Genomic DNA, 26,947 nt, shown 5'->3' on the forward strand with positions numbered 1-26,947 from the left:
TTGTTTTTCATTTTTCTTGTTTTGTACTTCTTGAATGCCCCTCCTGTGTCTCCTCTTTTATCTCCTATATGATTGTAGTAATGTCTTTTAAATTACAGTAGAGAATAGTACTAAAGATGAGGAAGAAAAACAAAATACCTGTTAACAGGGAGCCTACTTTATAGCAGATTCTATGAAAACTCCTAATGTTTTCATATAATTTGCCCTATGATCCTGTTTTGACCCTACAAATAAAGAAACAGAACTCCAGAGAGGTTTTCTCTATTCCCAGAGGTCCCACAGCTGGTAATTTGTAGAGCTCATATTCAAATCCAGGTTGACTACAAACCAATATTCTTATATGAAGACAGTTCCTGTTTTTACATGGTGGCTTTACAATTTCCAAACTATAACTGTGTAAAATTAGCAGACTATTTTGAGTCTTGAACTCCAATAAGAACACAACTTTTATGAAATAAAAGCATATTGTTACTTTAAATGTAATCTGATTTAAGGGCAAATAATTCTGTCAAGTACTCTTCAGAATTTTCTTAAAGGTATTCCACTTCTGTAAATCACATACAATACTATTTTGAATTGTGAGAAAGTAAAACACAAATATATGTATGAATATATATGTCTTCATATAAACTTCACAGTTACTATTATTTTGCTTAAAGAAAGCATTGCTGGGAAAAATGTGGTCTCAATTGTGTTTCATTATAAACATACGTGCTGACATCCCCCAAACACAAAAGAATATCCCTTTTAGAGTTACCTTCTGTCAATCTTTAAAAGGAAAAATTTGTCCAAAGGTTGAAATGGTACTGTGTCATTTTATTTTGCAAACCTTGACCGGAAGATACGACAGCAGTTGGATCCTGTCTCTTCCCTCAACGCTGATTACAGTGAACCCAACTGAGCTGATTGTGGCAAGAAGAAAAGCCAGAGAACTCAGTGTGTCAGATGTTTTCCGTTTTTGCTCTTAGATCTTTTCCAGATTTTAGTCTTGGTAAAAGAAGTTACATTTTTGTTTAAAACTTAACATGTTTAGGATACGTTCAAATCTCCACTTGATATCTTACCAAAGAAATAGCTTTGATTCAGATCTTCAGAGGGGAGCCTAGTTCTCTAGCAGTGCCTGTCATGGCTCATGTGGGTGCTATTGGTGGTGAATCTGAGAGATGTTCAGTCTCTTGCCAGGGGAGGTAAGTACTTTCAGGTTATTCTTCTTTTGAAAAGGATCAGACAAAGCTACTGATTTTCTGTGAAAGGACACAGATAAAGCCTGAAGTGTATGCTTAGCCCTCATTAGCCCCACAGTCTTTCAAGCCTGAAAAACAGAACTGAAAGTAGTGATCCTGGAGTAAGTCCATTCCTAGGTATTTAATAGCCAGATGGACACTGTATACCCATACACAGTCCGTTTTATCTGCTTTAGTGGAATAGTGGTGGTTCCTCTTTAGATTAAGAAAAGTGTGATCAAGTTTGAGCAATAACTAGATATTTGAATTGTTTTGTGAATTATCAAACTAAGTATGAATTCATTTGGTGAATAATTGATTCGTTTATTCAACCCTGTGTTACATACTGGAGACACAGGCCGAATGGTTCATAGTACCTTACCACAAGGAGCTCAGAGTAAAAATAGATGGGATGAGTTAAATGGGGTAAGAGCGTGGAGGGCTGTGGTGAGAGAATAGAAAAGGACGTGTAACCTAGTCTGGAATAGGTAGGAGCATGGACATGTGGCAGGGGTAGGTAAGGAGTATTGTGATGAAGCTGTTTGTGGAGGTAGGCAGTAGATAGTGGGGAAACAGGGATAGGTTTTAAGTGGGAATGGCATGATCAACATTGTGTTTCATAGGTACCAGTCTCATGGATGCATGGGTATGGTTGTGCAGGCTGAGCACTGTTCATCCCAAAGGATGTCATTTACATCACTGTGGATATGTGACTAGGAATAGTGCTGCCTAGATGTCCACAGCTTCCACAGTTAGAACAGGAGCTTGTGGTTTAAAGAAGAGAGAGATAGATGATTTATTGATAGATCTTTATACTTATGTATAAATTCTCCTCTGTATGTGTGTGTGTATATGTATGTGTGTGTGTGTGTATACATATATGACTTAGCAATATGCTGAGCTACTCAGAGGGCAAATGACATTCCTAGCCCTCCATGTACTGGCCAGGCACTTTTTTAAACATTAGAATAGCATTGACTAAAATAGACAAACTCACTGATCTCATAGTACTTACATTCTAGTGGTGGAGGAGACAGACAATTAAGCATAAAGTCTCTCTGAAGAGGGTAACTGCTGTGGAGGTAAGGGAAGCAGGTTACTGGTGCAAGGTGGTGTGAAGGTGGTAGACAGGGTTCGGCACTTAGGGAGGTAGGTAGGAACATCATCAGGAAGCACTGATTCATTCTGTAGACTATGGGGAGATAGGTTTCATGTAAGGTTTTTAGGGAAGAACTATGATAAGATTATGTTTTAATATATGCATAAGATACTGCGGTCTCAATAGCTGTGAAGTCACGTCAAAGATAGCTAAGGGAAGAGCATTCCAGGTAGAGAGAGTAAGCACAGGACCCTAAGGCAGGAATATTCTGGAACAAATAGTGAACAAGTTCACTGACCAACTAGAGAACATTAATTAGAATTAGTTAATTTACAGAAGAAGTTGAGAACTATAGATGCCAACTAATTATTCTAATATTACATCCCTAGAGAGATGGAATCCGGACTGAATCTCCACCCATTCATACTTGTCCCTCTATGCCAGGATAAAAAGTCTCTTTTTCTAAGGGACTCTGCAGTTGCTTAACCAAAACAAACAAACAAACCAAAAAACATGTAAAACAATTTTTTTTTCCAAAACATTTGTTTACTTTGTACTTCTTTCTTTTAGGCCTGGCTTTTTGAAATCTAATTTGTGTCCCCTCATGAGTCAAAAATATCTCTTATATCAGAAAGCTTTTTATATATTATACTCTATCTTCTAGCAGACATTATGTATTTTTTCCCTAAAAAGGATGCAACTAACTGTTCCAAGTGAGAGTTTATCCTCAGAATTTTTTGCACATAAATCTTTTTGATCGCAGAAAAGTAAAAAAAACGCTATCTCTTTCTGTGGTAGGCATTTTATTCTCTGTGTATCATAGTAAATGATCAGCTTAAACCTTTCCCTGCAACTGAATTGATTATCTTCTGATATACTATAGATATAAACAGATCATTTTCTTAGCCTTCCGAACTGCTTGGAAATCATAGGGTTAATTGATTATTGATTTGTGTTTAAACTGTCATGTCTCATTCTAATGTGAATTTATTACTTCATGGTGGTCAGTTTAAAAATAGATAGAAATCAGACTTTTTAAAACCAAACTTTTGTTTCTTTTTTTTTTTTTAAGTAGCGAATTCCAAAGTGACCTCATGGATAGAACTGATGAGCCACTTTTGTTTGAGAGTGGCTACTTATTATTGCTATTTTATGTTTATAAGCCTTTTCTAGTATTAGTAATTTCTAAGATAACTAATAATTTAAAATATAATGGTATTTCTCATGTTAATACAGTATTTTCCAAATAGATTACAAGTATTAATTTTTGCTTCCATTTGCTTGACAAACTTCTCCATGTAAGACCTCACGCAGCTTTTTTCTTACAGTACCTTCTGCCTATAATCACATTGCAAATTTATTTACACAATTTATATGTCTCATGTATATTCTTAATGGGTGTAACTAGTGAGTATAGGTAGTCATTTCTCATGCATTTTTGATGTGTGTTGACATAGATACTCAGTGATAATGTTGAAATATTAATAAGTTTCACTACAAGTTCCCAGAACTATTCATCACTATTTCATTTATTAATGTAGTCAGAAAGAGTACACATGATAGAAACCATACTGTAATATATTTGAAATTGACTCAATTCACCAGGATATAATCTCTCCTATTTTCAATCAAATGCTCTAGACACTCTCTTTTCTTATTACTCTTCATGAGTTATAGCCATTGTCCTTTACTTTATAGCACTTTCCCACACACTTGAATCTCATTGAATACATTTACTTATATGCATCAAATAAAATATTGAAGGATACATTTTCATGGAGAACCTGCTGCTTCATAGAAAAATATGACATAGTTAGAAAAAGATAGGTTGGATAAGAGTGAATCTTAACAGGCTGACGTTTTACTATGATACTGTGTGTCTGCTTTCACAGTCACATAGCTGAGGGTCGCCACCCAGTTCAAACCTGATGCATCATGTATCACACCTTATCCTAAAAAGTAAATCCCAAATCACATTCAGTTAGTATACTAAAAATGCCAACAAATTTTGAGAATATTTCTGTTTAATTTTCTGAAAAATGATTAATGTATGTCGGGGGAAAAGAATTCTGAACTTTATAAAATAAAATGAATTCTGTCAAAATGTAGTTTTTAAATTATTTTAAATTATATGATACATCACTAATGCTATTTTTATCTCTACTTACAGAAAAGCGAATGAAATATGTAAAAGCTGAAGCCTTCCTTAACTTTTCAAAGTAATTATATGCTCTTAGCTAAAACATCCATTTTATCACCCTAATTTTTAATATTAGACAAAATTAAATAATATTTATAGATAGAATTCTGGATCTTCTAAAATAATTTGAATAAAATTATTTATATTTACCTATCTACATACCCTCCCAAATATTGGTTAGTGTTACTTTTGGCTGCAAAAAGCAGTAAACCTTACTAGATAGCTTAATCATAGAATTATCCTTCTAGGATAAGAAGTCTAAGATAAGCAGGATAGGCTGGTGGAGGTGCTTAGAATGTTCTTAAGGTTTCTTCTTTCTCCCTGTCTTGTCCTTCAGCTGTGGTTTTCCTTCCAGTGGTTACATGAGGCAGGGCTGCATCTCCCGTTACTCTGCCTTTAGTTGAGTCAGAGGGGAAGGAGAGAAAGCAAAACAAACTAACCAGAGGAATCTACCAGCCCACAGTGTCACTGTTAAAAGCTTCCCAGGGACTTCTACTTATATCTCCTAGGTCAAAACTGGCTCATGTGTGCCCAATTATTGGAATGACTAAGGAAAAGAAAAATATGGACAGGATGAGTAAGTTAACCAGTAATATCTGCCACCAAGCTTAAAGATTAATTTAATACTTAAGAAAAATATGGCACCACCCCAAATCCAATATCAAGGTTTGTTTTTTTTAAACCAGTCATCTATTGCCATTATAAGGCTGTGTAGACAGCCATTCCAATACTCAGTAACATGCCACCATAAAACATGTACTTTTTCTTCTGTGCATCAGCTGATCAGTTGGGACAGGCTCATAGGTTGTTGAGGCAGCACTGTTCATGTCTCTCATTTTTCTAAAACTAGCAGACAACCCTGGGCCTGCGTTTGTCATGGAAGTGGCTAAAGCACGAGAGGGCAAGCCCAATTGTAGTGACACATTTTAAGCCTTTGCTCATGTCACTCATCTGCCAACATCCCATTAGCCAAAGCAAGTCACATGACTAAGCTCAGCATCAGTGGGATGGGTAAATGTCTCCCTCTCTGAAATTGGGGAGCTTTAAGAGAATGATGACCAATATACTAATATTTTGGAAGAGAAAGGCTCTTATTTATAGAAGCAATTGAAGTGAATTAGTTTACCTTAAAATCTTAAAATCTAATTCCCCAAGTTTTGCAAATTTTAGTTGTGTTCTCTTACAAAACTTACAGATGGTTCTGGTGAATCTCATAAGTTCATTTTTCCAGATCCACTTAATGACTTTTTTAAAAAACCAGTAATGACAAGTACATTGTGTCTTGATTTCTGGATTTCATAGTATAAGTCTGTATGTCCAGGATTTACACCCTCAGAGATGTTTTATTTTGCCAGGTGTAATAGAATGGTATGACTACAGCACAGTGTTTAACAAGAGGCTGATTCTACCTGAGTGAGCCAATTCTGAAATGAGTTTATGTTCAGTCTGACCTCAAATTAGCATTGATTAATCCCTTGTGGTACACAGGACGACAAAATACAACATCAGCTATTGTGCCCTTTCCCCCTCATTCGGGCATTATATAGCCATGGCTACAATAGTGACAAAACACAAAACATAAAATTGAAGCTATTACACAGATAATTGAAAATAAAATCTTGGAGCTAAAGTTTCATAGGCTTTCAGTACAAAGTGTTTTGGTCTTCAATTCTACATCCATTTTCCATTTTGTTCTCTATGTGTAATGACAATTACAAGAGAAAACATGGAATTGATTCTTGTACTTTCCATTTTCTAATGCAAATATGAAATTAATTTTACATTGCACATTTAAAGAAGCCTTCTTAATATGTGATAGGAAAATGCAAACAGGAAAATCAATTAGAAAAATAAATGGCTTTTTTAAATTAGGAGATTAAAATATCTTCTTGTCAGCATGTATTGGGAAGGTTACATTGTGGAATTAAAATATTAATTTTTTCAATACAGCTTTTTTTATTAGGTTTATTATCCAAGTAAAGTCAGCAAACTAGTAAGGATTTTACAATGTGAAACTATCTAGCAAAATTAAATATTGCTTGAGAAAAACAAACCAAATATTGAGTAAAGAGCATGTGATCTCAAAATCAACCTATTTTTCTTACTGTATTTATTGCTTAGGCTTTTTACTGCCACATTTTCACCCAAGCTTCCAGATTGACAGCTACTTTGAAATAAATGTGGCATTTCATAAATCTTGCCACATACATCTTTAAAAGATCAAGATTACACTCCTGTTTTAAAAGGGATTCCATGGTTAATTATTAGTCACGAAAATGAATAACAGATTGGTTCACATGTGCCCAAGTCAGAAAGAATATATTGGGAGTTACTGAAGTAGCTCAGACATGAGCAACTCTGGCCTTGGACCAGTTTGGTGGCTTTTGAACAAGTATCAGTAACAATAACCCTAAGTGTTGTATTAAAACTGTAGTGCTTTACCAGGTGGAGAAAGACAAGTAACATATGATTTCACTTATTTGTGGAATATTAAAAAAAGGCAAAACAGAAGGAACAAAACAGCAGTAGACTCATAGACACTGAGAAGTGCCTAGTGCTTACCAAGGGGGAGGAGTTGGGGTGGGCTGGGGGATGGTGAGGGGGATAAAGGGGCACAATAATTCACAATCACAATATAAGTTGGTCACAGGGATAGTAGTACAGCATGGAGAATACAGTTAACACTTTGGTAACATCCTTCTATGTTGACAGGTAATAACCGCCACTAGAGGGGTGAGGATTTAATAATATGGGTAACTGTTGAACCCCACTGTATTGTACATTTGAAACCAATATAAGATTGTCTATCAATTATACTTCAATTTTAAAAAATCTGTACTGCTTTATAATTATCAACTTATTTTAATTTGTATTGTCTCACAATGTTCCTTAATGCAGCAATGAATGCATTCTCTTGTTTTACCAGTGAAGGAAGCAAGACTCAGGAAAGCTGGAACTATAAGGAGGGAGACTAATGGTGCCCAATCAGATATAATTTTCCACTACATGTTAAAAGTGCTCTTTCTTGCATTCTGTCTTAAAGGGAAAGTATTTATGATTTATACTTTAAAGGAATAATTGATAGTTTTAGTGATAGCTAGACTCTAAAGGATAGGATGAAGGCAAAAGGAATGGTTATGCCTTTGAACTGAATTGTGTAATTGAGAGGAGTGGGTAGAGGAGTTTGAGCTAACAAACACCCAAAAGGAACTGTCCTATTGGTATTTATTTGGAGATCTGGAACTGAAACTGATTAGAGAGGACTGGAAATATAGAAAGAGAGTTGTTGGCATAAGAACGATTATTAAGGTCTATTTTTATTTTTTGAGGAATTATTAAGACACAGTAAAATACATGTATTTTAAAGATACAGTTTGAAGGGCTTAACAATTGAATATACTCATGTAACTGCTACCCAGATGAAGATACAGAACATTTCCATCACCTAGAACATTGCCTTGCATCCATCCCCCCATTCTGAGTAAATTCACTGCCTCCTCCCAACCACCAACCAACCACTTTCTGGTGCCTGTCTCCATCAGTTAGACCTTCATTTTTGAAGTCATACACTCCATATTCTTTTGTTTCAGTCTTCTTTCACTCAGCATGCTCTTGAGATTCTTGCATGTAGATGACTGCTAAGTAGTATTCCATTGTGTGGGTATAACGTGATTTGTTTATGCATTCACGTAATGATGGAGGTTTAGGCTGTTCCCAGTTTAGGGCTATTAAAACATTAAGGCTGTATGAACATTTCATGTGCAATGCTTCTGTGGACATAGGTTTTCATTTCCCTTAGGTGAATACCTAGGAGAGGAATTACTAGGTCAAAAGAAGATGTGTGTTTATCTTTAGAAGAAATCACCCAGGAATTTTCCAAAATAATTGTACCCTTTCCCATTCCCACCAGGAGTGTGCAGGAGTTACAGTCTCACATCACATCTTCAACTACCTTTGGCATTGATGCCCTTTTTTTGTATTTAAGGCATTTTACTGATTGTTAAATCTTTAAACAGGATCTCTTCAATTCTTCACAGTGAAGAGTAGGATATCTTGGTCCCAGTTTTGGAGGAAGAACTGCAGTGAGAGGCAGATGAAGGAAGAAAAAGTAATCAAAGGGACAGAGGGTCTAAAAGAAACAGCAAGGAAGTTGGGGGAAGTGACTTTCAGCCAGGTCCTGTCCTTCTGAGGTTCCAGGAGAGTGAAAAGTGAGAGTATAATCAGTTTAGAAAAAATGAACTAGAGACAGCACAGATCTAGCTGAGTTCTGAAAAGGATGTATAAGCCAGGATGCAGCTGGCTAACAGGAAGGAATCGTGAATACTGAAGGAGTAGGAGCCTGCGGTTTTGAAGAGGCAAATGTAGAAATGTAGCTGAAGGAGATGAAAAAAATAACATGGCCGCCAACACAGCTAGAGGGAAAAGAAAGTTTGCAACAAATAACATTTGCCATGTGCAAGTCATCTCACTGAGCTTTATAGGGGAAACGAGTAGAGAATGTCATTTTTAACATGCCAAGACTGAATTCATTTTCTGTCCACTACAATATCTGGGATATTTGTATTCAAAGAAGATTTGCAGTCAATTAGGTTTTTCCATGCATCGCTGCAATTTCTGTTACTTTTCATGGAAGTGCACATTTATTGAGCATCGAATATATGCCAAGAAATCATGAGTCATTGTGGAAGGTCTGTATGGGTCAGGCAAAACCATCTTTATCAAGATTGTCTCATGTCTTCCCAACCAAAGGGGGTGAGAGGGGAAAGAAGCATCATGACTTTCTTTTTAGTAAATCTAATGTTTGTAAAACCCAGACTTTGTTGATTTTGAAATCAGTTTTAAAGAAATAGAGCAGGGCAATAATAATCTGCCTCTCTCTGGGAGGCAGAAAATATAAAGATGCATATGGTGCAGAGCACAGAGTAAGCAGTATAATAAATTTGGGGATCTAATGGTTTCTTAATTTTGTGAGCTAGTTAAAGAAAAGGAAAACTGCATAGGAAAGGTTAATCTAAACATTCCTTCATGATCCTTGTTCTCTACTTACAATACCCTTTAGAGAGGAATGTGGGCAATTGAAGATGGTGCCAAGGTCAGAATGATAGACCACTGGCAGCTTGGAACAGTTAAAGCTTTTGAAATTGCTTCATCAAGAAAAGGAGAATAAGGATGTTTTCAAAGTTATGCTTAAATAAATTAAACACAAGACAACAAGTAGGGTTGAACTGTATTTCAACTGGATATTATATATAGAAAAAGGATTCCACATTGCATATCTTCTTTACTAATATGTATCACCTTTTTTAAAGGTGGCTTGAGGAGCTCGTTCTGCTCCACCACTGTCAAGCAATGGATGCTAGAACATGATGCCTTACCTCTGTGGGCCTTCCTTTTTTTCCAACCAGAAAATAAAGGTTTTGGACTAACTTACCTCTCAGATCCTGTCAGATCTATTATGTACCTAGTCAGTGATTTATTAACATACTTGAAAGACCTAACCCCTCCTCAGTAAATATACCTTCTGTTCACTAGCCAGTATCTTTTGACATTTAGTCATGTGGTTCCAAGTTTGTGTTCCTTCTCTGCTACAATAATGCATGACAACTATGCATAGAATAGAAGCATCACCTTAAGTAGGAGAGCATGTCTATGTGGTTTAGCACAGTTCGATTCACATTTATGAATTTATTCTTTAATAATCAGTTACCTGAATTTAACCAAGTAGGAGTTTGGAATTTAGAGTTTTAGAAATAAAGCTGTTGGATACATTTTAACTTAATGGTAATAGTCAATTTACAATAGATACAATAAAACATATCAGGAACTTTACATGTGAAAAATATTTAGCAACAGTAGTTGTTAAGGAAAGGAGTCCAGGAAAATCATTTACATCACAGCTCCAAACTTATTCACTGTTTTTTTTAACAAAGTGTTGTTGATACAATCTTGTATTGGTTTCAAGTATACAACACATACATATATTATTAAATATTTCCCCCCTCTAGTGCAGTTACTATCTGTCAACATAGGAAGAGGTTATAGAATCATTAGCTATATTCTCCAGGCTGTACTACCATCCCTGTGACCACTTATATTATGAAAGAGAATTTTTGTGCCCCTTTATCCCCCTCATACTCCCTCCTCACCCAAAGCCCTCCTCCATGGTAATCACCAGTCACTTTATAGTGTCTCCACTTGGCTTATTTCATTTAACATAGTATCTACTAGGTCCATCCATGTTGTTGCAAGTGGCAGGCTTCTTTTTAATGGCTGAATCATGTTCCATTGTATATATGTGCCGTATCTTTATCCATTCATCTATTTTGGGGGCACTTTGATTGCTTCCATATCTTGGCTATTGTAAATAGTGCAGCAATAAGCATAGGAATGCATATATCTTTTTGAATCAGTGATGTTGTTTTCTTCAGGTAAATTCCTGGAAGTGGAATTATTGAGATATATGGTATTTCTATTTTAGTTTTTTGAGGAACCTCCATACTGCTTTCCACATTGACTGCACCAGTTTACATTCCCACCAACAGTATAAAATGGGAAAATTTCTCTTTTCTCCACATCTTCACCAACAGTTGATATTTCTTCTCTTTGGGATAGTGGCCATTGTAACAGATGTAAGGTGGGATCTCATTGTGTTTTTGATTTGCATTTCCCTGATGATTAAGGATGTGGAACATCTTTTCATGTGCCTGTTGTCCATCTCTATTTCTTCTTTGGAAGAATGTTCAGGTCTTCCACCAATTTTTTAATCAGGTTTTTTGTTTGTTATTTTGGGTTTTTGTGTGTGCATGTGTTGAGGCATATGAGTTCTTTATATATTTTGGATATTAAACCCTTATCAGATAAATCATTTATGACTATATTCTGTCTTATGATAGGTTGCCTTTTTCTTCTGCTGATGGTGTCCTTTTGCTGTACAGAAGCTTTTTAGTTTGATGTAGTCCAACTTACTCTTTTTTTATATTGTTACCCTTGCCTGAGGGGATGTGTCCAGAAAAAAATTGCTCATGATTACATTCAAGAGATTTTTGCCTATGTTTTCTTCTAAGAGTTTTACGGTTTCACATCTTAAATTTAGGTTTTTGATCCATTTAGAGTTCACATTTGTGTATGAAGTAAGACAGTAATCCAGTTTCATTCACTTGCATGTAGCTGTCCAGTTTTCCCAACACCAATTATTGAAGAGATACTGTCTTTTCCCTGTTGTTTATTCATGGCTCCTGTATTGTATACTAATTGATCATATATGTGTGGGTTTATATCTGGGCTCTCTATTCTATTCCATTGATCTATGAGTCTGTTCTTATGTCAGTACCATACTGTTTTGATTACTGTAGCTTTGTAGTAGAACTTGAAATCAATGAGCAGAATACCTCCAGCTTTGTTCTTCTGTCTCAGAATTGCTTTGGCTATTCTGGGTCTTTTGTAGCACAATATGAATTTTAGGATTATTTGTTCTAATTCATTGAAAAGTGCCATTGGTATTTTGATGGGAATTGCATTGAGTATGTAAATTGCTTTGGGCAGGATAGCCATTTTGATGATAATAATTCTTCCTATCCCTGAACATAGGATAGATTTCCTTTTGTGTCTTCTTTAATTACTTCCATGCATGTCTTACAGTTTTCAGAGCTCAGGTCTTTCACCTCCTTGGTTAGGTTTATTCCTAGATACTTTATTCTTTTTGATGCAATTATAAATGGAATTGTTTTCCTGATTTCTCTTTCTGCCAGTTCATTGTTAATATATAGGAACACAACAGATTTCTGCATATTAATTTTGTATTCTGCAACTTAGCTCAATCCAGTTATTAGTTTCAGTAGTTTTTTGGTGGAGTCTTTAGGAGTTTCTATGCATAATATCATGTCATCTGCAAATAGTGACAGTTTAACTTTTTCTTTACCAAGGGTGAAATTGAATGACTTTCATCTCTTTATCTTATCTGATTGCTGTGGCTAGGACCTCCAGCACTATGTTAAATAAAGAATGGTGAGAGTGGGCATCCTTGTCTTGTTCCTGATCTTAGAGGAAATACTTTCAGCTTTTTGCCATTGAGTATGGTGTCAGCTGTGGGTTTGTCATATATGGCCTTTTTATGCTGAGGTATGTGTCCTCTACACCCATTTTGTTTAGAGTTTTTATCATGAATGGATGTTGAATTTTCTCAAATACTTTTTCAGCACTGCTAGGATGATCATGTGGTTTTTATCCATACTTTTGTTAATGTTTTGTATGACATTGATTGATTTATGAGTATTTTACCATCCTTGCTCCCTGGAATAAATCCAACTTGGTTGTGATAGGTGATCCTTCTGATGTATTTTTTAATTTGATTTGTTAGTATTTTGTTGAAGATTTTTGCATCTATATTCATCAGGGATATTGATCCATAGTTTTCTTTTTGTGTATTGTCTTTGTCTGGTTTTGGTATTAGAGTGATGTTGGCCTCATAAAATGAGTTTGGAAGTAGTCCCTCCTCTTCAACTTTTTGCAATACTTTAAGAAAGTGGGTATTAGCTCTTTTAATGTTTGGCAGAATTCAGCTGTGAAGGCATCCTGATCTGGACTTTGTTGGGATTATTTTGACTACTGATTCAATTTTGTTACTGGTAATTGGTCTATTCAGATTTTCTGTTTCTTCTGGGTCAGTCTTGGAAGGTTGTATTTTCCTTGGAATTTGTCTACTTTTTCTAGGTTGTCCAATTTATTGGCTATAATTTTTCATAGAATTGTCTAATAATTCTTTGTATTTCTGGGGTATCTATTGTGACTATTCCTTCTTCATTTCTGATTTTGTTTATTTGTATACCCTCTTTTTCTTGGTAAGTCTGGCTAGGGGTTTGTCTATTTTGTTTTCCCAAAGAACTGCCTCTGATTTCATTAATTTTTTATGTTGTTTTGTTTTTCTCTATTTATTTCTGCTCTGATCTTTATTATGTCCCTCTGTCTGCTAACTTTGGTCTTCATTTGTACCTCTTTTTCAAGTTCCTCGAATTGTGAATTCTGATTGTTTATTTGGGATTGTTCTTATTTCTTAAGGTCGGCCTAGGCCTGTATTGCTGTGTACTTCCCCCTTAAAACCACTTTTGTGGCATCCCACAAATTTTGGACTGTTGCGTTTTTGTTTTCATTTGTCTCCTTGTATTGCTTGATTTCTTCTTTGATTTGTTCATTGATCCAGTGATTATTTAGAAGTATGTTGTTTAGCCTCCATGTGTTGGTGGCCTTTTTTGTTTTCTTTTTTTAATTTACTTCTAGTTTTATACCATTGTGGTCTGAGAAGTTGCTTGATACATTTTCAGTCTTTTTAAATTTATTGAGGCTCTTTTTGTGGCCTAGTATGTGATCTGTTCTGGAGAAGGTTCCATGTACACAAGAAAAATGTGTATCCTGCTGCTTTGGGGTAGAATGTTCTGTAGATGTCTGTTAAGTCCATCTAATCTAATGTGTTATTTAATGCCTATGTTTATTTGTTTTCTGTCTGGTTGATCTGTCTATTGGTATAGTAGTGTGTTAAAGTCTCCTAATGTGAATGATTTGCAGTCTCTTTTGCCCTTCTATTCTGTCAGAATTTCTTTCATATATTTTAGGTGCACCTTTGTTGTGAGCACAGATATTTATATGGTTATATCCTCTTGTTGGACTGACCCCTTTATCATTATGTAATATCCTTTGTCTCTTTTTCTTTGTTTTGAAGTCTATTTTGTCTAATACAAGTACTGCTCCTCCCTATTAGTGGCATCTTTTTCTATCCCTTTACTTTTAGTCTGTGTATGAGTCTGAAATGAGTTTCTTGTAGGCAGCATATTGATGAGTCTTGTTTCTTTATCCATTCTGCCACTTTGTGTCTTTTGTTTGGTGCCTTCATCCACTTACATTTAAGGTGGTTATTGATAGGTATGCACTTATTGCCATTTCATTGTTTTCTGGCAGTTTTTGTAGTTCCTCTCTTACAGGCTTCTCTTGTTATCTGATGGTTTTCTTGGTGATGTGATTGGATTTCCCTTTTTTAATTTTTTGTGTATCTATTATAGACTGTAGGCTTGTTGTTAGTATAAGGTTCGTGGACTACTTCCTAACCATATAACAGTCTTTATTAAGTTGATGATTGCTTTATTTCAAACACAATCTGAAAGTACACTTTTTTCTTTTTCCTCCTCCACACTTTATGTATTAGGTGTCATAATCTGTGCTTTTTGTGTATCTGTTGACTGTTTCTTGTGTGTAGTGGGTTTTACTACTTTTGTTTTCTTTTAATTTTGTACTTGGTTAATTATTGGTCTACTATCTTTATTGTGGGTTTATTTTCACTGGTGAAATCTGCTTAGGCTTAATGACATTTCCATCTACAGCAGTTCCTTTAACATATCCTATAATGCCAGTTTAGTGGTTATAAATTCCTTCAGCCTTTGTTTATCTGGGAAATGTTTAATCTCTCATTCAAGTTGGAATGATAATCTGCCTCTGTAGAGGATTCTTGTTTGAAGGCCCTTACATTAAGTATTTCATGCCTCTCCCTCTGGCCTGTAAAGTTTCTGCTGAGAAGTCTACTGATAGCCTGATGGGTTTTCCCTTATAAGTAATTTTTTTCTCTCTCTGGCTGTTTTCAGTACACTCTCCATGTGTCTTGGCATTGTCTTCCTGGGGTTCCTTTAGTTAGAGACTCTCTTCACTTCCATGACCTGCATGTCTATTTCCTTCCCCAGATTAGGGAAGTTTTCAACAATTATGTCCTCAAGGAAACTCTATCCATTTGTCTCTCTCTTCTCCGTCTCATACCCCTGTTATGCAAATATTGTTACATTTGGAGTCATCACACAGCTCTCTTAGCATTCTTTCATTTCTAGAGATTCTTTTTTCTCTGCGTTCTTCAGCTTCATTGTTTTCCTAATTGTTCTCTAATTTCCATCTCATTGATTGTCTCCACTATTTGCTGCAATCTATTATTCATTTCCTCCATTGTATGTTTTATTTCAGTTACTGTATTCTTCAGCTCTGAGTGGCTCTTTTTCAACTCTTCTGTCTCTTTGTTGAAGTCTTCCCTGAGATCTTCAATACTCTTCTGCAAATCAATGAGCATATTTGTGATTGTTACTTTGATATCTTTATCAAGAAGATTGGTGATCTCTGTTTCATTTATCCCTCTTCCTGGTGTTTTATCCTGTAGTTTTGTTTGGAACATATTCCTCTGCCTCCTCATTTTGTCAGGGTTTCTGTGTTTCTTCCATTGTGTTGGATGGATCTGCAATGCTTCCTGGTCCGGAGAGTAATGACTTTATGAAGAAAGTGTTGTGTGTTACCCAGAAGCTCAAGAGTCTTACTCTTCAGTGCCTGGGTCTCTTTTGCAGTATAGCCCCATTTGCTTTTGGTGGGGCTGCCTTTCTGGTGTCCACTGACAGTGGTCTATCTCAGTCTACCACAGCTCACCCTTTGTGAGCCAAGTAGTAGGGTTTCTTCTGGAAGTGTTGTGGATAGGACTGCCCTCTGCCTGCCCTACGGCAATGGTGGCACTGCTGAGCTAATGGGGTGGATGGGGTGGTCCCATGCCTCTGGACTGGGTGGGCCCTGAGGAGGAGAGGGTGCTTAGAGGTGCTTCTGGAGGTGTCTCTCTAGTTGGGCTGAGACAGGAAGCTTCCCTCTGCCTGCCAGGCAGCAAAATCTGGCACGGGCGAGAGGGTGAGTGGGTGTGCAGAGAAGTACCTTGTGGCTGAACTGCCAGTGAGGGAGATGGAGCATTTGGGGATCCTGTGAGTGCCCAACCTATTGGGCTGAGGGAGGGCTGGCAAAGTGCCATCATCTGCTTTTCATCCCTACAGAGTGCACTCCATCCAACCCTCCCCACTCTGGCACCCCTTCTGGTGCTGGCAAATCCTCAAGCTGCCACCTGTGTTTTGTCAATGGGTCCACCAGACAGTGTGCTCCACAAACAGCTGTAGTCGCAGCCTCCTACAGTGGTCCAGCTCTCCCTGGTGTCCAGCCACACTAATCACCAGAACCCAAAACAGTATGGACTCGTATTCCCAGAGCAGATCTCCAGGACCATGTGTTGGAGTTCCTGAGTGCCTGTCTCCTCCCTCCTGGGCCCTGAGATAGGGAAAGGGCTTGTGTCCTGAAGGAACATAGACAGTTCTGCCACTTTACCCTTCCCTGTGTGGTCTTTTCTTCACTAGGTGTAGGTAATCTATTCTGCAGTCTTCAGGTCTTTTTCAGGGTTAGTTGCATTTGATGTAGTTGCTTCCTTGATGTGTGTGTGGGAGGAGGTTTCCACCTTGCCTTCTTATTCTGCCACCTTTTCTCCCCCCTCCACTTACTCTCTATTACTGTGGACTGACAAAAGGAGATAGTCAAGTATAAACTCTTAGAATGAGAAGATAAGCATCCAGTGCCAGACAAATTGATTGGATGATGCTTTCCAAGATGATACCTATGAAATCCTAGGTTTTTAAATGCTTGGGGTTCATTTTAGTAAGTTGTATTTTTAAAATGGCAATTATGACACAATCACATACAAGTGAATTGTCCACTAACATTTTTACAAATTATAAGTGTGTTAATTTGTACTACCGAATTACCTTATCTGGTGGAAGATCACAAAACAGATGTACCATCTCTGCTCATATGTTTACAATTCCTACAAATGTAGTTAGTTCTTGAGGTGGTGAATGGAAGAACTTGGCACAGTATAATGTAGTAAAACTCCAATAAATGTTAGTTCTTGCTGCTTCCTGCTACCTCTTTATTATATATCATTGGCTATACAGGTTGTCACTTTTCACTAGTTCTTCTCAAATTCGTGTCTACAGATGTCCACTCGCATAAAATGCACAGGTGATCACACTATCACAGCACACATGTGCCAGACCCAATAAACATCAGCAAAGTCAGGCTTGTGTGTTCCCCCTGTGCCCTCATCATGGCCTAGTAGTCCCTTGTATAATAACAAGTGAATGTTTAGCATGTATGGTCAAGATAACATATGAGAGATCATTTTTGTGCTTAGTTCCTAACTTTAATAATCATGATAAAAAATACACACTTTGTTAGAGATTTTTATGAACTATCTTTGAAAGGTTAATTTCCATTACTGTTACTCAGGCTTTCTTGGTCATTGTTTTATTATTAAGGTGTGACATGTACATTGTTACATATATAGATCTTAAGTATATAGCAGAATTCACTCATGTTACATTCATACAGATCCGGATATAGAATATTTTGGATACCACAGAAGGTTCTTTATTACCTTCCACCCGGTAATAATTTAGATTATTTTAGTACTTCTCCACCCAGGGATAATCTAAATTATCCTAATGGAAAAGGATTCTGAGATTGCAAGATGGCCTGTCAAACTCTGAGCATCTATAACTGATTTTCATTAGATGCAAATTCTGTTATACTCTAATTGAAACAAATACATGATAATTTGGATACTGGCATTGGTATTACAAAAAATAACAGATTACTAGTATTTATCACAATACATCATTGTTCTTTTCATATTCACTTTATAATAATTAGGGATTTTCATTCATACAATAAATTTATAACTAACTATTGCTTTTATATATTCTATACTTCGGGATTTTGTGTGTAATTTTGTTATTAAAAAGTCTTTTTCTAGTGCTAGCAGTTTTCATCTAAGATGTGGGTACATGTTGGTGAGTTAGGACATACTGGTATATTGGAATTGGTTGAGAGGAGAGTGGAGTTGCAGCTAACCAGCTGGAAATGTCATTTAACCTGCTCTCTGTCCCATAGCATAGTGAATGTCCTTCAAAGTCTGAGTTTATTCATATCTATTTTTGCCTGTGTCTGTATGACTATGTATATGAATATGGGAATTATATGTCTATAAATATGGGGAGAAGAGCAATTGAAAACAGCTAATTTAGGGTCAGTAGCTTGCCACGCTTAGTGTATTTAACCAGTCAAGATAAAAAAAATTGAGGGAAATAATTTTTGAAACTACTTCAAGTATGATACTAGTGAACTTGATTCCTGTTTTGATGCTTGTGTTCTCTGATCCACAGGATCATAATTCCAGAACTATAGCCATGACATTTGATCTGACAACAGGATTGAATATCGTATTTCCTTGCTTATCCTCTTTCCCATTTCAAAAGAAATTTGGGAATAGATTATATATGGTATCTAGCGTGATACAATTGAAAAATTAACAATGAGGCAAACAAGTCAGGGTACTGGAAAGGTAATGCAAGAATGGTTAGCTAAAGCTAGCTAACTGTTAGTATCTGGATATATAGAGCATGAGATTCTGCATAATAGAGGCAGGATGCTAGAGTCACCTCATGTATGCTGACGTCCCTTGTGTAAAGCTTTACTGTAGGAGAATAACCACAAAATACTATCCTAAAGAAGACAATGATTTTTTTTTGATCTGACAACTTTTTTGGCATGACACACAGTTAATTGTAGCAGAAAAAAATAGCAATTCTATGAGGAAATGAGGAAATAGGAAAAAAGTACACTGAAATTCTGCTATAGTATCACTTACATAAAAACTCTCATTTCAACTGCATCATTAGATGATAGTGTAATAATTCTAGCTTTCACCATATGTGATTAAACACATGAAAATAAACTCACATTAATTAAATGTAGTAAAATTTCTACTGTTCTGGCTTTTAAAAAGTGTAAATTACACTCACTCATCACATTTTGTTTGTGTCCATTTAATTTTCAGATAACTTTAAGAATTCAAAGTAAGTGAAACCAAGACTGTTTTAAGAGATCTTGAGAGGCATGACAATGAATTATCTTAAAAATTCATTTCTGGTGAATCTGAAATACAAAACATTTTCCAGGGGCAGTCCCCTCTTTTTATAACAAAAACCAAGACCAGAATAGAAAAATTTTCTATCCACACAATGTGTTATTTTTTTACTTCCTGAAAGAACTGCAGGCCTTTCACAGAAGAGAAGATATGATGTAGTGGAAACCAGGGGCCGGGTGCCCTTATTCCTAAATTTCAGTTCCACCTCTGCTGCGCTGGCTGTTTGCCAGGTATCCACCCTCGGCACTTACATCTGTAAAATGGAAATGAGGATTCCTTCCCTTCCTAAGATTATGAGGAGAGAAACATGAGAATTAGCTGGAGAATTCCTCTGCTTCCTTGTAAAATTAGTCCTAAAGGCAATTCCTTGAAAATTCTCTAAAGATGCTTTCAATGCAGTATTTGACCCCAGGACTATGCCCAACACTACATACAGTAAATAAAATGCAATATACAATTACATGCATCTATATTACTTGGTTTTGAGTACCACCATCCTAGAGAGCATAGACTCTTTTATAGCTGCAAAACAGTGTCAGCATGAGTCACTTCACAAAACACTGGACAATTAGAGGGATTAATTTCCATTCTAATCACAGAACAGTACAATTGAAAAAAGAAATTGCAGAAATAAGGTTTTAACAAATATATTGGCCAGAGCAGACTGATGTAGGTTTTGACTACATTTTAAAACCTGAAACATACAATAAAAATAGTAAGTTTTACTATTTTGTCTAGTGTTTTAATGAAAAGAACTATATTAATAAAAAGATCCAGCAGTTAATTAAAAGAAATATAAGCCTTTCTGACCTGTCAAAGTCAGAAACAAAGATTGTTAAAACCTGGTTTTGTAAGCAACTATCAATTGCTGAAGTGTTTTTAGTTTGTGAAATGAAATTTAAAAGGTAGGGACCATTATGTGAACAGTGAGTTGGAAAGAGGGAAAGAAAGTAATGTGTCCTGAGCAGTGATGAGGAGCCAGGCACCACATCCCTTCACCCCTTTTCATCCCACAACTGCATAAGGTGGGTGCTAATATTACTGCTTTGAAGATGAGGAACCTAAGGTTGAAGGAGTTTAGGTAACTTGCACAGGGTCACATACAGTGTAGTCCTGCCTGGCTTTGAAACCTTTCCATTGCATTATGGGAGAACACAGGGGTTCTGAGTCCCTGAGTGGCCAGAATTTTACTCTGTGATCCTGGGCAAATCATGCACTGTTCTTCTCAGCCAAGTTAGGGTAGAGGTGGGCATGGGCCAGATGGTCTCCAAAATGCTTTTGCTGCAAATTCTGCCTGGGTAGTAGAAAAAGTAACATCTTCAGGGTTGGTGCTCATTTCTGTCTCACTGACAATGTTGGGACCCCTGAGTCCCAGAGCCCCTTGGATGCTGATTTACAGAATATCAATGTAGTAATGCCTCTGTTCCTCCTGCAGCCTTCTGTGGGGAATCAGATGCGGTCATGTGTATGAAGGTGAGCTGTGCAATCTATGTACTGCCCAGGTGAGGAGTATCACGTGATACAGCAGTCAGTCATAGCTTCCCTTAAAGACTGATGATTGAAAACACTTGTAGAAAAGCAGAGGCGTACAAGCCTTCCTTTATAGGATACAGTTTATGAAATCATTGTTATCAAGAGCATTTATGCTGGTAACTCATCACAGTAAATAAAAAGTCATCCTCAGGAGTTTTGAGCTTTATTAATGACTCAAACTGTTACAATTCAAAGAAAATAGAGTCTTAATAGCTTCAGAAATAGCAACAAACTATTTTGAAATGTACACAGAGTGTGAAATTTTCTTTAGAAGGAACTCAGCCATTTGCTGCAGTACAGATACAGGATCGCTGTCAAGGCATGAAAACTAGTCCATTTTCAGTAGACTATGACTTTTATTAGTATCATAATTAGTAAAACATGGAGGTGTAAGTTTCACACTTTATAAGAAAATTGCAGAGAACTTCCATTTGTCTAGCTGGTTTATTATTTGAAATTTAATATATAAATGTGAAATGTTCTGAAACAAAAATGCAAAAAGAGATAAAAGCAATCTCACAGAAGGAACAAAATCATTTTGAAAAGAACTAGGAAGGAGACATGTAGACAAAGGGAACATGATGTGTATTTGGTACAAAAACACAAAGGTGGCTTCTACATACCCAGTGTAGATCTCTCCTTTATATAGCATTGCTCTTTGTCAGTACAAACCATCTTGTATTAGTGTACCCAAACTTTGCTTCCAAAACCATCTGCCTTCACATGCATTTGAATATTTGTTATTTTCTAGAGGCCATCATTTTATCTCTTCATTGATGTCTTCAATGACAAAAAAGAATATGGAGGAAAAACAAAGGGATCCTCATAAAGAAATTACTAATTTCTGTACTAGATCTAACTGCTTAAATTTCCTGTCAGAACTTCTAGATCAGTTGCTTTGAAACCCAAGACTTGAAATAACTTTAGTTATGTATGAGTCCCCAAAAGAAAAAGAATCATCATCTTTTGCTGATTTAATATATAGTGATAATTTTATGGGGGATAAAGCATTATATAGATAAACAAGTAAATACAAATTTGAATCTTAAGAATAAGTTAAATAGGGAAAGAGTAAGTGAAAAAGTATCTTACTTAGCAAGATGACTTAACGAGAGCTCTGAGAGATTGAGTCAGTAATTATTTTTGTTAAACTGTGGGCTAGTAGGGAGGGCTGACGGGTCAGCTGACTTCCTATCATCCTTTGAGATTATTTTTTCCCAGGTTCCTCCTGCTCTTCCTGGCTCTTTCCTTTTCCTGACTTCCTTTTAAATTTTCAGTTGTTTGCCTGTTTCTATCTCATACAAACTAGAAACTTTAAATTGTCACAGTAACCATGATGGCTCTTGTAATAAAGAAAATGTGCTATGATGTACCCTATTATTTTTCACTTAAAAATAAAACATTTTCCATGAACCATTTCATTGAATGGTCTCCCATTCAAATCATTATGTCTTGAAGAAGTGTTTTTTCTACTGCACAGCACATGCATTTGGAGCCAAATGCTCAGGTTCCAATCCCAGAAGGGCCATGTATCTGCTCTAGGATCTTAGCAAGTAACTTTTCTTCTCTAGGTAGCCGTGTTTTTATTTTTTCATCTTGAAAACATGTAAAGTATCTAAATCATGTGGTGTGGTTCAGTGGATTAAATAAAACATTGCTTGTAATGTGCTTAGCAGGAAGTGCTCAAGAACTGTTCCTTTGGAAAAATAATTTACTGGTTATTCAGTCAGTAGTTGGTTAAATTATCTGTTGAGCACTATCTTTGTGAAAGGACTACATTTTACTCTGGGGAGAACATAGCTTGGGCATCCACCTTAGATTAGAGTACAAATCACTAACTGCATAACCCCGGACAAGCTAAATCTCAGGGCTTGTTTCATTATCATAAAATGACTCAAGGTCATCACTTGGTTGTCCCAGGAATGAGTCAAGAAAAGTGCCTACAGCGGTGCTTGGCAAATAGTAGATACTTAATAAAGCAGCTCAATGGTTGTAATTAAGGATAATTTGCGTTCCTCAAGAATAAAGATTAGAGAGATAAGTCTTACAAATATGCATAAGAAGAAATTATCAAGAACACAAAACCCTAAGTGAAAAATGTATACTCTGACAATATGTCCTGTCTTTTTAGGGAAAGCAAGACAGAAAAATCATTCCTGCCTGAGATGGTCAAGGAGGATTCATGGCAGAGGTGGGGCTTGCTCTGTGCTTCAAAAGATAGCTAGGATATCATATAAATATTAGAGGTGGAGAGAAAGGCATTTCCAGTAAGTGAAATGGAGTAAGCCAAAGCCCTATAGCAGAAAAAAAAAAAAAAAAAACAAGCCTCAAAGGAAAGTTCCTTTAAAAAGTGGTGTGAAATAGTCCTAGTGGGTTAGGGCCAGAACATCATGGCCTTCAGTGTGATGTTAAGGAGTTAGGGCTTTATTCCTGTTGACATAGGACCTCCCTTGATGGTTATTGAACTGAGGGTTGATGCAATGAGGACAGCGGTTTGGGAAAGTGTTTTAGGGTTCTTAACTGCTCATCCACTCTAACTATGATGATATTAAGTGATTACTTTGTCAACAGGGTAACCAGAGGGGGCACTTCTAGCAAAACACCTCTGCCACTGCCAACCCACCAGTCCGCCCTCCTAATTGTAACTAGATGCCAGATTTCCTCCCAGCTGTGCCAGGAGAAGTAGTTCCTCTGCTATCCTGGTTGCCCGGAGACCCCACCTCCCCACACAGGGCTGCCTCCTCACATTGCTCACACATGCCTTGTCTTGAGTTGGTGGAAGCTAACTCACACAGGGAATGTAGTTATAAGGGTCTCTGAGAAACATGGCTTTTAGTTTTCCAGACTCTTCTTTAGGAAGTCAAAAATCAAAGGGCTAGAATGGATGCTGAGTGAGCCAACCTCCATGTCTGTCCATGTCATCTCTTAGCAGCATGTCAGCTGCACTGGTATAGTCAGAGACTGATGCATGGTGTCACACAGATGGCGAGTGTACTAATGTAAGGTAGTAACCACCTCATGTAGAGGGACTGCAAGAGCAGTAGAAAATAAAGGTGTGTTGAGACGTTTCCGTCAATCCACAAGAGTCATTGGCTGTAAGGGATAAGAGAGAAAATACTATTTCCATGGCTCTGAACTCTGTTAACTTGAAAAGTACTCATTTGAGTAACAAAAACAGGTGGAAAATTGGTAAAGGAGAGAAGATAAACTTGGTTTTAGATATGTTCAGTTTTTATTAATGAGACACCTAAGCATATCTAACAAGGAGTTGGAAATACAAAATTCAGATTGGGGAAGGCTTAGAGGCAAAGATGGAACTTTGGGAGGCAGCAGCATGAGGTACGTTAGTGAAGCCTGGAGACAGAGAGGAGAGGTGGAGCGGAGGGGGGACATGTGCGTGTGTGTAAGAGATGGAGGGATGGCTCCGAGAACTGGACACCGAGGGAAGCAGGTTTCGGGTCTGGTGTGAGGGACCGAGGCAAGTCACGGAAACAAATTTATACCGAATTAAAACCAATACCCAAGTAGTAGAGGTAGAAACCAGATCACAACAGGTAAAACCAGAAAGATGCATAAGAATGAGTCAGACGCAGACTACCCATTGCAGAGATTAAGCTGTGAGAAATAATAGAAATTGTGACTTTTCCTTTTAATTTAATATAAAGTTTGTATAGTTTTGAGAGCTAAGAAAAGAAAGTTGACCAACAGAAGTGATTTAAATCAAACATTTCTTATCAGGAATAAAAATGTTGATGTCAGTTTTAAAGATGCTCTTTGGATTCCAAGTAACCTCATCAGCGCTCTGTGAGCCCATTCCAGTGAAGGTGGTTTGGAATTAGCACATGTATGCATGGAGAAATTGAACATATGATAGCCAACATTAAGGACCTGTCTGTGTTGGACTTATGTATGGTTTACAAAGCAAAATACATTAATGTTCATGAAGATGTTAAGATTTTATGAGAAATAATAGGAAGACCAGGATGGCATAATTTGAATTTAATTTTGTACAAATGTATTTCCAAACTGCATTCTTGTGGATTCATTCACAGTCCGGGTACAAAGGTAGGGTATGTGCAGACCCCCGTGAGAGTACAGTGGGATTCTGTGGTAATTCACATCGACACAATAGAAATACTCTGTTTCTGAAGTCCTTGAACCTTTATCTTGGTCGTGTCGTTAGCTAAAAAAGCCATAATTTAATCCATCCATGATGTGCTTCGCATGGTGTGAATGATTCAAACAGGAGCAGGCATGTGATTCGCATAATGATACATAGGTGAGAGGAAGTGAATTTCAAGGTCCCTGCCTGCTCTTCAGCACTGCTCGGCATACAGAACATCGTACATCCGTCCAGCTGACTGTCCCATTTTGCCCTGCCCAGACCGATGGTGCTACTGTAAACACAGCCACAATCAGGAGATGGCTTGGTACTTTAGAGCCCCTGACACTGGTACAGTAAACTTTCTTGACTCCCATGCCAGACCTCGTGTGTTAGGCAATCAATACCAAATTTGAAAGTATATAGACACAAAACTAAAAGAAACTAAGGTCACCTCACAACTACGGGGTCTTATTAAGCAACAGATAATTTGTGTAAGTGGCTTAACGCCTAATTTCCAAAATACTGGTTACCCCAGGGCACATGTAGAATGCAGTCCTACAACTACAGTCATTTGAATTTGTCTTGCTACTGAACAGGATGTTACAATACTCTGGTTACATTTTATTAAAAAATTAAGCTCTTAACATTTCTTCATGATGAATTTCCCTGGAGGTGTGTGGTTTGGGAGCTGGCTGCTTGAGGTAGTCTTTGTTATAATCACTTAGTATTTAGACTGTACCTAATACCCAGAGACATAGAGTTCTCTTACTAGTTACTGCCCTTGCTGAAGAGGAAAATGAGACATAGGGCCGTGGGGCAGGCCTAAGCAGATAGCATCACTGCAACATGGGACTTCATAAGCAGATGAGACCATGATGGTAGCTAAGACTTGTCTAGCACATGCTGTGCTCCAAGGCATTGTTCCAAATGAGAGGGTGTAAACACCCCCACTATAAAGATGGGAATACTGAGGCATAAAAATTAGATATCTTACCCATGGACTGTACAATCGGATAGCCTGGGCCAGTGTCTACTCTTAACCATGTACTATGTAGCTCTTTCCTGCAATTTCTGTAATGTTTGAATGCTCTAGCCTGGGAAACCCTTCAAGGTGGGGACAGTTATTTTGTGCATTTTTGCATCATCAGTACCTAGCACTGGACCCGGAAAACAATAGACACTAAAAATTTTTTAAATTCCTTCACTATTATTTTCAAATGTTGAATCGTAGTTTTTTTTCCTTGTACAACTAATTGAATCATATTGCTTGCTTTCTCAAATCTCCAGGGTAGGGATGCAAGAGTGAAAAAAATAATTTTATCTCAATTTTGTCATTTCTTTAAAAATAATCATGTTATTTCTGTTCTGCAGTTAGGTAATGTGTGCTTTTTTAGGCCTATATTTTATGTGTTCTTTAGTACATATATGGAGTTTTTATTCTATTTTTTTAGGTTCATTCTTCAGAGACTATGTGAAAGACTTTTGCTTTTTTTCCTAAGCAAAAGTAATGCTAAGTAATAAGATACAATTGGTGGGTAATTTCCAGACTCAGCCTATTTTGTATAACATCTGTATTTAATCAGGGACTACAAATTTAAGCAAACTTCTCTAATCATATTTTGTAAATTCAGTTTGTCTTGATTATTTATAGAAGAGAGTATCAGGATTGGTAGATTTACATATGGGTAAATTCTGTTCTATGGCCATTCATTGTTCTACTTTTTCTAATAACAATGATTGAGGGAAAATAGTCCCAACAAAAATTTTGCAGAAATTTTAAAAGATGGTTTAATTGACAGGCTTCAAAAATCTTAATCTCCCTTGTCGACAGTGGTGTTATATGCATTATTCTTATGTTCGGCCAGACCACATGGGAAATATGACTATGATAAAGGTTCATTATAAAATCATTTGAATAATATATTACATGGTTGTTTTTCCAATCCCCTGACACCAGTGAGGTGCCCAACAATTTAGT

The 26,947-nt window shown here is 36.8% G+C and overlaps 1 protein-coding gene across 13 annotated transcripts in view; it reads left to right on the plus strand.

Annotated features, from left to right (window-relative positions):
• Positions 1 to 26,947, plus strand: part of KLF12 (KLF transcription factor 12) — a 427,321-nt gene that overhangs the window by 321,757 nt on the left and 78,617 nt on the right. For 11 of the 13 annotated variants that reach the window (XM_073212506.1, XM_073212515.1, XM_073212516.1 and 8 more), the window contains one exon: positions 22,996 to 23,055. The exons of the other annotated variants lie outside the window; for them this stretch is intronic. In XM_073212506.1, coding sequence (XP_073068607.1) covers positions 22,996 to 23,055 — 60 coding nt within the window. The remainder of the gene's footprint in view (positions 1 to 22,995; positions 23,056 to 26,947) is intronic. 13 annotated transcript variants of the gene reach the window in all.

Source organism: Manis javanica, chromosome 9 (assembly GCF_040802235.1).
Source record: "Manis javanica isolate MJ-LG chromosome 9, MJ_LKY, whole genome shotgun sequence".
In the NCBI taxonomy this organism is placed as follows: domain Eukaryota; kingdom Metazoa; phylum Chordata; class Mammalia; order Pholidota; family Manidae; genus Manis; species Manis javanica.